Below are 15,729 nucleotides of genomic sequence, written 5' to 3'. Positions count from 1 at the left end.
CCTGCTGTCATCGCATTGACCTTGGAGCTGCTGATGATAAGCTGTCAATGGGAGAAGTGGGAAATAGAAAGTCTATTTATATATATATGTGTGTGTGTGTGTGTGTGTGTGTGTGTGTGTGTGTGTGTGTGTGTGTGTGTGTGTGTGTGTGTGTGTGTGTGTGTGTGTGTGTGTGTGTGTGTGTGTGTGTGTGTGTGTGTGTGTGTGTGTGTTCCAGCATATGTTTAGCACAAATTCATTCAGAAATTCAAGACCTCCATGTGTGACTTATACACATACAGTATATTGCCAGAGCCTAAGGTAGCAAAACTGTCTGTGAGCCGTTATAGGTAAAAGAAATTGAGGGTGACCAGTGAACATGTACACACCACAAATTCAACAAAGCAAGAGACAAAAGGGCAAAGAGAAAGTGTTCAGAGAAAGTGTGAAGAAGAAGGAAACAAACGGAAATAGAGGAAAAGAGAAACATGAGGAGAACAGAAGGAGACAACCGTCAAAGACAGAGACAGACAGAGAGCACACAAGGATATTGACCTGGTCCATCAACATGACATTAGGATTATTGGCAAGTAATAAAAGCTTCTTCAGGCTTTGGCCTTGTGTTGCAGTAAATTGTGTGTGTGTGTGTGTGTGTGTGTGTGTGTGTGTGTGTGTGTGTGTGTGTGTGTGTGTGTGTGTGTGTGTGTGTGTGTGTGTGTGTGTGTGTGTGTGTGTGCTGTTTTCTTTGAGGGCAAGGTTAAAGGAGATGTAATAATGGGGGGGTCGTGCAGTATAACTGAAAGATGGACTAGGATTTACAGCCCAAAGACAAAAATGAAACAGCTAAGGATCAATGAAAGTCAATAATGTACTTGCATTTGCACTTGCATTTGTGTATGTGCCTGTGTGTGTGTATGTGTGTGTGTGTGTGTGTGTGTGTGTGTGTGTGTGTGTGTGTGTGTGTGTGTGTGTTTTAATATACTGTATTACAGCCATTACAACTGTTACTCTGTATACTTCTTTGACTCGCAGACAGGCACCATAAATACTGAAAGTATCTGACCGATTATTTGGCACTCCTTTTTCTGACCCGAGCAACAGCCTTTGATGGAGACAGTTTGGCAAAGTGGCACAAGGTTGCATGCCAGGAGCTTTTAAAAATTGGCTTTAACCAGCTTTTGGCCTGTAATATTGAATACATTTTCTACTTTAAAGATGGCACAGGCCTCTTCCTGGCAGCAATAAAGCAACAATTACTCTACAGAGATGATGGATCCATGTGTAATTACGGGAGCTATTATCTGTTTTGCAAAGCTTCAGTTGTGCAGCTTACCTCTGAAGTGAACACCTCATTAACAATATTAACAACAGAGTAGCTACCATGGATGGAGAGTGTCACATGCATTAGCAAAGACTTGAAAAACACCTATGGACTTGCATAGGTTGTAACTACTGTGTTTGTGTATCTCTAACCCCACATATACAGTACATGCATGTAGGCAGTGTGCATGTCAAGCAACTGAAGCAGGGCTATAGTGAGGATTATAGAAATACTAAGGTCATAAATTAATTTCCCACCAACAACCCCACCCAGAAACCAAAACAAGTGACTTAAATATTTGTATTTTTATGTTTTATTTATTGAGTGAGCTATTCAAGTTGTATTTAATAGAGCGACTTTCTTTTGGAAATTTGTATTTAATAGATTATTTTCTTCTTTCCAGAAAACCTCTCTCTCTTTGGATATTCTGACCAATAAAGCAAAGCATTACATTTTATTTCCCAACATACATTTCTAAATACTGTGTTTATTATTTTGTTGGCCTTAAAGTAATAGTTGGACATTTTAGAAATACATTTATTTGCTTTCTTGCTTTCTTGAGTTAAATGAGAAGATTAGCACCACTCTCATGTCTGCATGGTACCACCAGCAGCTGGTTAGCATAGCATAAAGACTGAAAACAGGAGGAAACAGCTAACCTGGATCTGTGCAAAGGTAACATAATCCACCTACCAGCACCACTAAAACTTAAAAATAATGAATACGTCAGTGCTAAAACCAAAGTGTAAAATAACATCTGGAGTTATGTGGAGGACTATTTCTTGGCCAGGCACAGCAACTTCAAGGAGGCTAGCTGTTTCCCTCTGTTTTCCATCTTTGTGCTAAGCTAAGCTAAGCTAACTGGCTGCTGGCTTCAGCTACATATCAATCCCTTCATCTATGTCATAAGTGAATACTAATATTTCCTAAATGCCAAAGTATTCCTTACGGGAGTCAAATTTAAACATACTGGGGCCCTATCATGCACCCAGTGCAGCGCAAAGCCCGACGCAAGTGTCTTTGCTTGTTTAAGACCGACGCAGTTGTCAATTTCCCATCCAGCGCCCACGTTGTTTAAATCGCAAATGCACCTGCGCCCATCTGTGCGCCCATGGGCGTGCTGGTCTTACAAGGAGGTGTGTTCAGGTGCATTCTTGGCGTATTGCTATCTTGAGGCAGCAGAAAGTGATCGCGCCATTGACCAACCCGGTCTAAAGTCAATAACGCAGCATTTCATTGTTATTTTAACAACGCATTAGTAAAATGTGCCTAGGCTCGTGCACAGCGTGCACACACTATGCTTGTTACACACACATGGACAGCAGCACACAAACATGCAAAAGATTAAAAATAAAAATATTACAATGTGAAATAATATTATGATATGATCTGCCGCGCGCTTTCACTTCACGCACAAGCAGATCAGTTTCTTCTCCTGAAAATCTCTCCTTCTTGCTCAGCAAATCTGCCATCATAATAGCAATGCGCCAAGGTCCAAACGCACCTGGCTTATAAAGGGAATGGGAGATGAAACTCTGATTGGTTTATTACATGTTATGCCTAAAACACACCTATGATTAATTAAGACACTAAGTACAACCCTTTTGAACCATGAGCCTGACGCACGTTAAACTAGCAAAAGTGGATTCGTACAAGCCCTAAATGCACCTGCGCCAGGCGCTTTACGCCGTACGCTTAGATCGTTAAAATAGGGCCCACTGAGTCACAGAATAATGGAATTGGCTTTGAATGTGTACATTTTTAATTGCATCTAGGTTCTTTTTTAAAATAAAATGCTAAAACTCATAGAGGCAATAAAGGGGACTACGGCCCTAAACTGAAAGAGATTTCTCTTTCTTCATCTTTGTTATGTTACACCTTCCTCTTGGATTTGTCTCAGTGTCTCTCAATTTTCCCACTGTTTTCATCCCAGGAGATGTTATGGGGTTTGTATTTTTTTATATTTAGGGAATTATGATTAACAGTGTTCTGCAAAATGTTACCCACAAGGCAACACGTGCGTACAGTACTGGAAAAACACCTATTTACACAGACACACACAGACACACAGACACACAGACACACACACACACACACACACACACACACACACACACACACACACACACACACACACACACACACACACACAAGCTTATGAAAATGTAGGTCACAATTAGTTACACCTCCTGATAGGAGGGCATATAATTGGGAGCAGAGGCTGGCTAGAAGGAGGTGTAGTGAAATGGAAAAATTTGAGTCATGACATCAACTGTATGAGGAATTTCATGGAGAAAATGTTCGAAGTCTCTATTAGTCCTGTTTTCAAAGAATCTGTCAAACATTATTGTGTCCTTGACATATCACATTGTTTGGTTCACACCAAATGCACAATTTCAAAACTGTATGTCAGCATCCAGGGTCATGGAAAGATTTCAGGCAGATGAGGGAAGGAGGAAGGGAAGAAGAGGCAGATGGGGAAAAAGGGGGAGTAATTATGTCCCAAGACATTCATTTCTTTGGTTGTTTATAAGATGCTGATTAAGGAGGATAGGTGTGTGAGGTGGCTGTATAGGGAGCTGTGGAGAGATTGGAGGACAGATGAAAAAATATGGGAGAGGAGGTGGTTGATGGGATGGGGTTTGATGTTAATGTTGTCAGAGCCGTCATAAACAAGTGATGGAGCAACAGAATGGGGAAGAAAATGTGCCTGGATGTTAATGTTTAGAGGATGTTGATTAAAATGTATGGGTTTAGCAGATGAGGGGCAATAGAGAGAAATAACTGATGGAGCAGCAAGATGCTAAATGAGGAATGGGAGAGTAAGATAATGAGACTGGATGGAGGGATGCTAAATGAGGGAAAATGAGTGAATACGATAAGCATGGAAAACGAGTACTAATTAAGAAAAACATCAGAGAGTAAGAGTGATTTTGGTAAATGGGGAATAATATTTCTGTAGATCTTTATTAAAGATACTGATTGAGGAGAAGAGGGGTGTAGCAACTGCACAAAGAGACAGTTTAATAATGAAAGCAGGGTGGAAGAGGGAGTGTGAAATTGGCTAAGGCAGACAGCTGAAAAGCAGAATTTATGAGTGCTATGAGGCCATAAAAAATAAAATTTGATTGCTATGTGCAGCAATTATGACAAATTCTTGAATACGTGATTACAAAATGACAGTAGTTGCAATGACATATTATAGATCTAAAAAAGACAAATTAAAAAAACAGAGGGAAAGGCGGTGAGAACAACACCAAATCTTGCTGCCAAAAAAAGCTCTGCACACATCAATGTATTTGCTATTTGAGGGTGTTAATTAAGGAGAAGTGGTGCGAGGCATTTTTATGGGTGAACGCTTATTACACAACCGCAGTAGGAAATGGTGCGGTGAGGTAATTGGCTGGTTAAATAGTTGGTAGTTGGCTTGTGGGGATATGGGTTTGTGTGCTTCTGCTGCTGCTGCATAAGGAATTGTGGGTGCACAGAGATCTGTGACATGCGACCGAGTAATAGAATATATAATAAACATATTTATATAAAAACACAGACTTTTAGCCTTTTAGTGAAACTTTTGCATACTCAATCCTTAAAACATTATGTTTATATAGTACTACAGTAATTTGCACTTATATCTGCAAATTGTGACAAGACATTTCATGTATTTTCTCTACAATAGGCTGAGTCTGCCCTTGGGCAGGGATGTAAAGAGTACTAGAATATTTTACTCAAGTACAAGTAAAATTAATTGTGTTTTGTAAAAGTAAAAAGTAGATCACTCCTTACATTTTAAAAAGGGAAATGGGGGCGGATAAAGGGGAAGAAAAAAATGTGCATGATGAGGTTTTACTAAAGAACATATTTAGGCTACAAAGTAAAGAAGGCTACATTAAAATGTAAAGATAGACAGTTGCCTATGCATCACACCACAGACTGCTAATATCCAAACCAACGATATATTCCTTTTCTATAGAGGGAACTTTGCAGAAGGCACACAACTGAATCAATTATACAACAGTCTTCACACATAAATTAAGCAAGACCCATCAATCAGAATCAAAAGTAGAATAAAACATCACCAAAACAGACAGCACAGCACAGAGATGTATCAGCAATAAAAAAAACTCCACAGTTGCTGAAGCCACAACCACATACAGCAAACAAAGACCAGCACTGTTTTAACACATGTAGCCTAGTGCACACACGCACGGCAACGCTACTGTACGTTGCCTAGCGATGTGAACGTTCTCCTTGGAAAAGGCTAGTAGGCTAAGTACAACCATCACAATATAACGGTTTGTTGCTGTACTCACCTATCTGAATGTTTTTTTGTGAGCATTGTGCACCGCAAAGTCCTCCATTGTCTGTTTCAGGTTCAACTTCTCTGTTCGTTCATTCATGCATAAGCCTACTCAGCCTCTCTGCCCCACTGTGCTCCTCAGAGTTTCAAACATGTTTGAGCTGAAAGGCCTCACACACCTCGTTCCTCAGTAAACGCATAAGTCACTTTTTAGCATTTAGCCAAATTTAGCTTGCACCTGTTGGTGATGCGCTTCTGGCCTGTTGGTAGTAAGCAGGCTACAATTTCTCTTTTAACAATCTTCTTTAATCAACACCAATACACAGCAAGACAGTTTACCCCCAACTACACTCTCTCTCTGGGTTGTTCACAGCAGACTCTACTCAACTGTTGCACATGTTGAGTAGAGTCTGCTGTGAGTCTGTTACACTCACACCTGTCCCCCGCAAAACAACAGCAGGTAGGAACCAAAAGGACTCTCAGGCAAAGGGGGCATGAAATAATAAAATATTAAACATGCAAATGAAATAATAGTTAAAGTGCTAAATGATAATGGAATAATTGTTGTATGTAATAATAAAACTTAATTCTGCAAGTCCAAAATGTGGAATGTTGATGTGGAATTATTCCTATTCAAATATAGCCTATATATCTTACTACAGGGTATCTACTGTAACAAGATTACTATGGTAAATCATCTGAAATATCAAATATTGTGTAGGCCTAAAGTAACTAAGGTAACATTAACTTTAACCCATAATGAGGTAATTATTTATCCTATTGCATTTAATAATAATATATGCACTTGGGTACTTCTTGAAAACACAAAAACACACACACACACACACACACACACACACACACACACACACACACACACACACACAACCTACATATTGCATCGTGGGTGTGTTCTCCACAACAAGCTTACACTGAGAATTAGATGATTTTGAATATCTGATGTAGATGTTTCTTCTTCTTCTTCTTCTTCTTCTTCTTCCCCCCCCCCTCTCTCTCTCTGTCATTGTCCTTCAGGTAGTGGCATGTTTATGTGAGGTCTCAACTGTCCAAAAGTAGCTAAGTTTCTATCCACTTGTCAATCGAATTATCTGAAGTCCGGTAAAAAAAACTCATGCGAATAAAGCTGGTGAAAGTGTGTTTCCATCCAACAGCTTTAAAGCAAATTAAAACCTGTGCGTAATGACGTCACATGCTGTTTTGTGGTCAAATTGGTATATCGAATTGATTTGAGACATTTTAAGGTGTTTCCATTAATTTTCGCACTGAATCGCACAACATTCAAGCAAACATTTGCGAACAAAGTTTTGCTAGACAAACTGGATCGCGCCATCTACCAACAAATGATCAATATTGCACAAGTTGTAATAGTGCTTATGTGCCAGCTGATAGCCATATATCAAGCTATAATAAGACAACGACGATGCTATCAACACATTGCTATGATGATGCAGATGCAGATGCACGTAAATGCCCGACGACAACGGAGGCAGCCTGTGGTTTGGGAACGACAGCGTTATATTTTGCTCATAAAACTCTCCTCATTCGTCCACTTACATCTGTATTTGTTGACACCTGCCATGTGTGCAAACAGAGCGGAAATACTGGGCGGAAATGAACTAAAACTTCTTCTTCTTTGTTTTGTCACGGGTTGCAACCATAAAATGACCTAAAACTTAATGGCAATTCATTATTTATTCGGCAAATAAAGTTTCCATCAGCGTTTATCGCATAACACCAAAACAAATTCCTGTATGTGTTAAAAAACGTACTTGGCAATAAAACCCTTTCTGATTCTGATTCTGATAAGCCGTATATTGATCAAGATGGGCTGGATGACCTTATCAAATATTTTAAGTCTGATTTCAATTATAATTTGTTCTCTTATTTGCATTTAGAGTTTTTCAAGCTTTTTCTTTTATTGCAGTCACTGCAATGTTGAAACTCCCTGATGCTGTTATGATTATACCAAAGGTATATCTCATGCTATGTTTAATGATATGATCATTTATGCTGGATTGGTGTTTGTTCTGCTTACATCTGGGGGCATTTTTGAAAGATTATGACATTAGTTTTCTTCATATACTGCCAGGGCCTAGTTCTGACAGTACCTGTCTACTATATCCAGCTGTTGCTGTAGTCCTTGTTCAGTAAGAGACAGTAGAACAAGTTCATCAGCATAAAACAAAGACTTCACCTCTTTGTGCGTTGCTAGGACACACTGATCCAACTCAACAGCAAGTTCATTTATATACAAGTTAAATAAAGTCAGACTTAAATTGCAACCCTGCATTCTCTGGGTGAAGAATTCAGTTTGTTTGTCTCCAATTATAACAGTACACATATTTTCCATTCATTTTAAAAGTCACAGTTTAAAAGCCATTGCCATTCATGCCAAATGAAAGAGTCAAAATCTTTCTTAAAAATGGATAAAGCAAGTGAATATCTTTACTATTTCTTGTTTGATGTCCATGTTTGTTAATTAAAGTGTGAAGGGTATATACATGGTCGGTGGTGCTATGTTTTGGGGGAAAGCCAATTTGACTTTTACTCAAGAAGGAGTGTTCCTCGAGGAAATCTATAATTCTTTTATTTAGAAGACTATAGAATAATTTACCTAGACAGCTGTACCTAGACAGTTATTAGGGTCTGATCTGCCTCCACTCTTATGAATAGGGTAAATAAGCCCTTTGTTTGGAGTTTTTCTTTTATAATACATTGATCTGAATTTGTTTTAATTATTGGTATGTCTTTGTTGGACTGGTAATCTCTCTCTCTCTCTCTCTCTCTCTCTCTCTCTAATATTGGGTTATGGTGGACCTCAGTAGCTCACAGTGTAGATTGATGCAGCTTCTGAAAGTCTAGCTGGGCTTTAATGTGATATTCTGAGTGGACAGCTTTTCTTCAAATGCGCCTCTTAATCACATCACAGATAAATCTCAGCTCTTGGTGTCGTGTGTGTGTGTGTGTGTGTGTGTGTGTGTGTGTGTGTGTGTGTGTGTGTGTGTGTGTGTGTGTGTGTGTGTGTGCTCTTTCTTGCATGCAGACAGTTCATGCAGACATTTGGCTCGTTGTGTAGAATACAATCTTGTATCATCACAATGGAGAGATGCCAATTTAAAAAAAAATCATCTGGCATGGAGTTATTTAGTTACTTAGCAACAGAGAGCAGATTTGTCGACTCTTATCCAACTGTGGGTGAGCAGGCAGGGAGATTATGTAGGCTACATGAAACAGAGAGATAAACAGTTTTTAAATTGGCATTACTGTATAGTGAAAACGTGCTTAAATTAGTGTATGACAAAACAGAGAAACATTTTTTAAAAGTATGAAATCCCCCATACATTTAACATATTTTCCACTGTATTTTTATCTTGCTGTGGTAAAATCACACATTCAGACTAAAGATTAATTAAAATGATGTTTAGTATGATCACGGTTTAATAACTGACATCTATTTGACATAATGTGTCACAACATTTAGTTTTTGTGACCTCATGTGAACTAACGTACATAGTGTTTCTAAACCACGGTGGCCACCTTTTAAGTGGAGTTCTTCTCATCTTGTCTGTCTTTCCTCTTCTCAACAGTCGTCCAGCATATCAAGAGACACAACATTGTGTTGAAGAGAGAGCTGGGAGAAGGAGCCTTCGGAAAAGTCTTCCTGGCTGAGTGTTACAACCTCTCACCTGACCACGAGAAGATACTGGTGGCTGTCAAGGTAATTTGAGGGCCTGCTGGTCCTATTTTCACAGTTTTTACGGCAACAAACACATTTCAAAGCAAAGAAAAAAATGGGTGTAACTTTCAACTGTAATGCAGATTAAAGTTACAAGTCCACACATTTCATAGAACAGCAATATTCAGACATGACCCAAACACTATATAGCTATGAAGGAGACTTAAAAGAAATGAAACACCATCCGGTCTGCATCACAAGGAATGTATTTCAAATTATGAGGAGTCTAGTTTCAATATGAGATATTTTGAAAACCGATTTGAATGATTGGTGGCACCAAAATAAAGCCCATAATGTTATTTTATCTTAAGTTATTGTTTTCTCTGTCATGTTTTGCAAAGAGAGCTGATATAAATTTGAAATACTGAAGATTTTACAGATAATGTTATGTTACCGAAATGAATACTTAAGACTCCATGTTTGCTATCTCCTCACCTCCATTTCCTCTGTATTGTTAGAAACTCATTCCTTCAAGAGTTTCTCTTTAAGGAAAAAGGTGGAATTACATTCTTCATTACAACCGCTGATTCCCAGGGAGCATTCTCCCATCACATTTATCCGTCTATGCGTCTCTCCATCAAGGATGCTTTCTCTCCTGGTCTGCGGTGAAACACGATCTGATTGGTGGAGATCTTCTCATTAATAATACATGACCTGTGAGAGAGACCCCCCCCACCATCCTGTCCCCACTTCCTCTTCTGTCTTCCACGTCTCACCTCTAACTCTCACCTGCAGTACTTTTTCTCTCTCCTCTGCAGTCCTTCATCCTGTGACTTTCCTCTCCTCAAATCATCCACCTTCTTTTCTCTAAACCGCTTGCTGGCCCACTGATGTTTGCTGCCAGCTTAGCTCCAGCTCAGTCTGAGCTCTCTGTAAAATATGCACCTGAAACTCCCAGTTCTCAGTTGAAGAACAAGATGCTGTGTGTGTTGCTGTGCCGCATGTCAAATCTGGTAAAACATTATATTATCAGCAGTCAACTAACAGTAAAAAATAAAGTGTAATTCTCAAACTGCCATATGCATAGATGAATCATTTAGTCATTAGAGTCACTTCATTGATTTAACTCTCTCTCTCTCTAATTCATCTTATTTTTTTCAATTAGCTAATGTACCACCTGCTTATAGCACACTCTTCCTGCTCTTTTCGTCCTCGTCTTTTTGTAAACTGGTATGACTCACCGTTTCTTTACAGTTGTCTTTTCCTCCTCCGTGTTGCTGCATCAACACAGAGACGATGTGATGAAAGTGGGTCTTTTTCAAAATAAAGAGCATAAAGAGAGCATGTCCAGCTATTCAACATTGTAGAAAGGAACATCTAGCGATTAGATTTTTTGAGGTGTACTTTTGCTTTAAATTTCCCCACCCCCCTCCCCTCATGATCACATTAATCCACACATACATACTGCACTTATGTTGCACTCTGTCATGCATGCTACATTAAAGAAACATGTACACCACATTACAATAACCTGCACTCACTAATAGTCCTGGTTTTAGAGTCGGCTATCAATCAGCCAGTCAGCTATAATACCGAAGCCAGTTTTTCCTTTACTGTATATCATACACAGAGGGGCCATCGATCACAGGCACACTTTAACACATGCAGATACACATAGAACTACACGCGCCTGTACACACTTACACTCCTGCATGCCATCAATCATGAGCACCTTTCAATAATGTTCACATGTAAATGTGAGTCACTACATTCCCGGGCTAGAGGTTGTTGATTGCTTCTTATTTGTCCAGAGACCTGAATGTGCGCAGACTGGATGACAAACTAAATTAAAAAAAACTAAAAAATTATGGCTTTTAGCCTGGGAATTAATGCAGCATTGACTTCAGAGACTCAGAACGTGATAGTTCACAGGTAGATGCTTCTGGCTCACAGGAAAGTCTCTAAATTCAACATTAATATTTGTTTTACTCTGGTCATTAGATACACCGAACAATTCAGCTGAGTGAGTGCATGTGTTTGCCAGGAAAGAAAGTTTTTGTTTTTCTTTAATCACATTTTGTATCCCAGATTTCCTTTTGCCTGGAGCACACAGTTTGAGCTCAATACAGTACATGTGCAGTACAAGTTGTGAATTCAGTGTATTTAGGCTTCAATAGACCATCATCAGTCAAATGTGGATAATGCCATGCTATATGTAGTGGCCTGTATGGCCATGCATTTTAGTGCTACTTTTAATAAGTCACTCTTTTTTTAAAGGTTTATGAGTTGTAAATAGCTTAATTAATACTTAATATAAATTGTTCACTAATGCTTCAAGTTAGAAGCCATTAAAAGAACAAAGTCTGGGTTGCCAGGTAATGGTAGGTGTTTTTCTTCCTACAAACACTTGCATAAACTGAAACTGAAAGGTCTAACTAAGACTTTCACTCTCATCGGAGGAAAGTCAACTCAGATTTTCCATGATGATGGCCAATATCACATTTCAAACTGGGAATGGAGTGTATGCTTTCATACAGTATTCATACTGTAACAATCCATCATATAATCATCATGTAGTATCACATTACATCCTGTAATATACATGACCAAGCCTTTGTTTGATCATGATACACGATTGGCTGAATATATGAGTGGGCGGAGTTACAGTCTGTCTCATTTTCTGGTATCTCAGCGTTCCAGCTGAAAGGTCACGGGTCATTTCCTTCTTCCTGAGCTTTCTTAGTGATTTCTCCTTGTCCTTTAAACCTATATTTGCAATTGGAGCTTCTATCTGTGATGTACACATTACACACACACACACACACTCGCAAGTCGGAAAGCGAACGCATATCCATATCATATAGGAAGACAATCAATTATTAATGGAGGACAAGATACATTTTCTATATTTTTCTTCTTTGGGATGTGAAATCTCTCTCTCTCTCTCTCTCTCTCTCTCTCTCTCTCATAATTGCATTACACAACCTTCCTGACAGATTTCCTGATTCATGGAAGGGAGAAAAATATTAGTTTCAAAGGGAACCAGGGATTATAATGAATTTACTTTGCAATTGCTTACATTAAAATAATTCTTTTCCTGCTCTGCCATTGTATCAATCCTTGCACTGTGCCAGTAATTTCACAGTGTGTGTGTGTGTGCCGAGTTGCTGTAACTCATTTGTACATGGCAAGACACTCACTTGTTTTTCTTTTCTAGGGGACATCAGCCAAATAAATTTGAGCAGACTGGCTGTAATGTGAAAATGATTAATTGGCAATAGTGTACGTGGCATAATGTGTGAGTTTTTCATTTGTCAGTGTATTAAAATGTCACTTCTGTGTGTGTGTGTGTGTGTGTGTGTGTGTGTGTGTGTGTGTGTGTGCGTGCGCAGACACTTAAAGAGGCCAGTGAAAATGCCAGGAAGGATTTCCACCGTGAGGCTGAGCTGCTGACCAACCTTCAACATGAACACATTGTCACTTTCTATGGAGTCTGTGTGGAGAGCGACCCTCTCATCATGGTGTTTGAGTACATGAAACACGGAGACCTCAACAAGTTCCTCAGGCATGTATTTTTTTGCTTTCTAAAATGGCATCATAAAAACATTTCCTCTGCTATTTTTAAGAGATCCAGCACCATCTTATAAACACTCTCTCTTACACGCTTATTATTTTATATGGTTGATTAGCAACATTGCACAGGAAACAACATGACTCCAACAAACAATAACCGGGCTAACTTGACAACCTTCCACCTGTTCCCTCTCCTGTCCCTCGCAGGGCTCACGGTCCGGATGCAGTTCTGATGGCAGAGGGTCAGACCACCAGACCTGTGGAGCTCACCCAGTCTCAGATGCTGCACATCGCCCAGCAGATAGCATCTGGCATGGTCTACCTGGCATCACAGCACTTTGTGCACCGTGACCTGGCCACCAGGTTTGTCACTTTCTTCCTTATACACTCTGTGCCTATTTGTTTGTTATTTGTATTATTCTGTAAAACAGCAGATATCTATGGTCTATGATTGGCTGATTGACTGATTTCTACAGTGACTGAATGATTCTCATGTAATGAAACAACACCATGACAAAAACATGTCAAACTCTACCAACCAGAGTTATTATTAAAAAATATTAATCAATTCTGCTACTAAACTTTTGCCAGGTATAAAAACATATAGCATATGGTAGAGGTTTCAAGGTCTCAAGCTATGTAAACCGACAACTTCATTTATAAAACAAGGAAGTACTCTCATATTGATTTATGACCACTTTAGGACAAGGGAGAACATTTCTCTTTGTTTGATAACATTAAAAGTAAATTTAGGCTTTGCTGTCGGCTTTCCGACTCATTTTAAAAAAGACAGAAAGAAAAAGAGAGAGAGTTAGCACTAGCCAGTGGCCACACTGAACTGCATTGTCTGTGGAGATGTTGGCTCTGAGCTCAGGCGAGTGTGAATGAGAGAAATAAAAATAAAGTTCTTTGATTATTTCAGGTTGCCCTTATAGTTTCATTCTCCTCCTCTGTATTACATTCACACCTGTGCAGCAGTAACCAAGGAGGTAGGCTTCTAGTATCGATTTATGACCATTTTAGGACGAGGGGAGGACATTTATTTTCTTTGTTTGATAACATTAAAAGTAAAGTTAGGCTTTGCTGTCAGCATCCTATCTCATTTAAAAAAAGACAGCAAGAAAAAGAGTGAGAATTGCGCGAGCAATTGCCACATGGAACTGCAGGTTGCAGACGTGTGTCTCGGGTCAGCATGAGAGCGAGAGTGCTTTGAATGAATGACCATTTCAAGTGTTTTTTAGATGAACTGCACTGCAGGCTAGAGAGTGTGTTTACCCCTGCGACCAACAGCAGGCCTCATCCTGTCATGTTGCTTTATATGTCAGCGGACTAATTTGCATTATCTTCACGGGTCTTCAGGCCGCAGTAGGAAACGCAGACAACATTGGGCTGAAGGAACCTTTTAGTTTCTTTAAAATAGTTCTGGGGACCTAATAGACCCCAGAAGCTGTTGAAATGCACCTTCTGTTTGTGTTTGGTTATGTTATGTATATAGGAACTGCCTGGTGGGCGAGAACCTGCTGGTAAAGATTGGAGACTTTGGCATGTCGAGAGACGTCTACAGCACTGACTACTACAGGGTAGGTGTACGTGTCGATATCTTTTTTGGTCCTTCTTTTAGCCTGTCTCTTTAATGCTGCATGGGTCACTCTCTGTCTTCCCTTGCATGAGCGTGATTGACCGATTCCATCGGAGTTACAGTAAGAAGCTTGCTGTGGGAGCTAGTGCAGTGAAATTAAACAGAGGCTACATGTAGCTCACAGTGATGCCATACTGTATGTAATTAAATATAGGGGGAGGGAGGATAATTATCATGCTTTGTTAGGCCATACTGTGTGTAAAATAAGGGCTGTTTGTTTGGATAACTACTGCAGCATTGTTTTGCATTACAAGCACCAATATATATTTGATACACTCAATGAAATGTAGACTCCAATCTACACTTTCTCATTCCAATGAAAACTATTTATTAAAATAAAAAAGAAAGAAAAAAATATACAACTCCCCAAAAGAGGCCATATTGATCATATCTAATCAATAACAAGATAATGATATTAAAAGGTTTCTGAGATATTATGCATATAAAATATTATGTATAATAAATAATATTCAAATTATAAGACTACCTTCAATCACATTGTTACTTTAGCACACAATTTTTATAAACTGCAAATTAACTCTAAGATATAACATAGGAAAAGGGTACTTCTGGGATGTGTGTATTCTATTTTTTTTACTGGAGCCAATGAAATAATAAATATGAACCTGGAGGCAGTTTCAAGACTTCAAGACACATTGAATCCACTGTTGTTCTTTTGCTTGATTTGTGACGGTGAAATAAGCAGACGGAAATTGAAACAAACACGGGAATGTTTCTACAAACTGCACAGTCTGGTTAGTTGTAACATTTAACGTTTAACATGTGTCACTCAAACTCCAAACCCCAGCATATGGATTATGTTTTATTTTTTTCAAAGAGCCTGATATAATCTGTATATATAATGCAGACTACAAGATCACACAAAACATACGTATAGATCTATTCACACTGCAGGAAGTGCAGGTCACACCCATCTCAGGGTCGGTGTACAAGGGGCTACTCTGCTAGAAGTAAAGGGAGAGAGATGCAGCTGCATTTATAAAATAATAAAGATATGTGGGTGCACATTTTGTATATGAGTATGTATCTCTATATGTGTGTGAGTTGCAGGAATATTTGGCAGCAGAAGCATGTGTGTTTTCCCCGCCTTCCGTACAGCAATCTGTCACTTTCCCAAAAGGCGGAAATCTAATAAATCATACTGATTGATTGATATTGATTGTCCATTTTTCCTGCCCTTTCTCCCGTCCACTGTGACA

The 15,729-nt window shown here is 39.1% G+C and overlaps 1 protein-coding gene across 2 annotated transcripts in view; it reads left to right on the top strand.

Annotated features, from left to right (window-relative positions):
• The window catches only part of ntrk2a (neurotrophic tyrosine kinase, receptor, type 2a), a 90,540-nt gene that overhangs the window by 61,138 nt on the left and 13,673 nt on the right, over window positions 1-15,729 (top strand). For both annotated transcript variants that reach the window (XM_078250856.1, XM_078250855.1), the window contains 4 exons: window positions 9,209-9,339; window positions 12,690-12,862; window positions 13,078-13,233; window positions 14,366-14,450. In XM_078250856.1, coding sequence (XP_078106982.1) covers window positions 9,209-9,339; window positions 12,690-12,862; window positions 13,078-13,233; window positions 14,366-14,450 — 545 coding nt within the window. The remainder of the gene's footprint in view (window positions 1-9,208; window positions 9,340-12,689; window positions 12,863-13,077; window positions 13,234-14,365; window positions 14,451-15,729) is intronic.

Source organism: Sander vitreus, chromosome 5 (genome assembly GCF_031162955.1).
Source record: "Sander vitreus isolate 19-12246 chromosome 5, sanVit1, whole genome shotgun sequence".
NCBI lineage: Eukaryota > Metazoa > Chordata > Actinopteri > Perciformes > Percidae > Sander > Sander vitreus.
The sequence above is the reverse complement of the archived record's forward strand: the minus strand, read 5'-3'. Positions and strand labels throughout refer to the sequence as shown.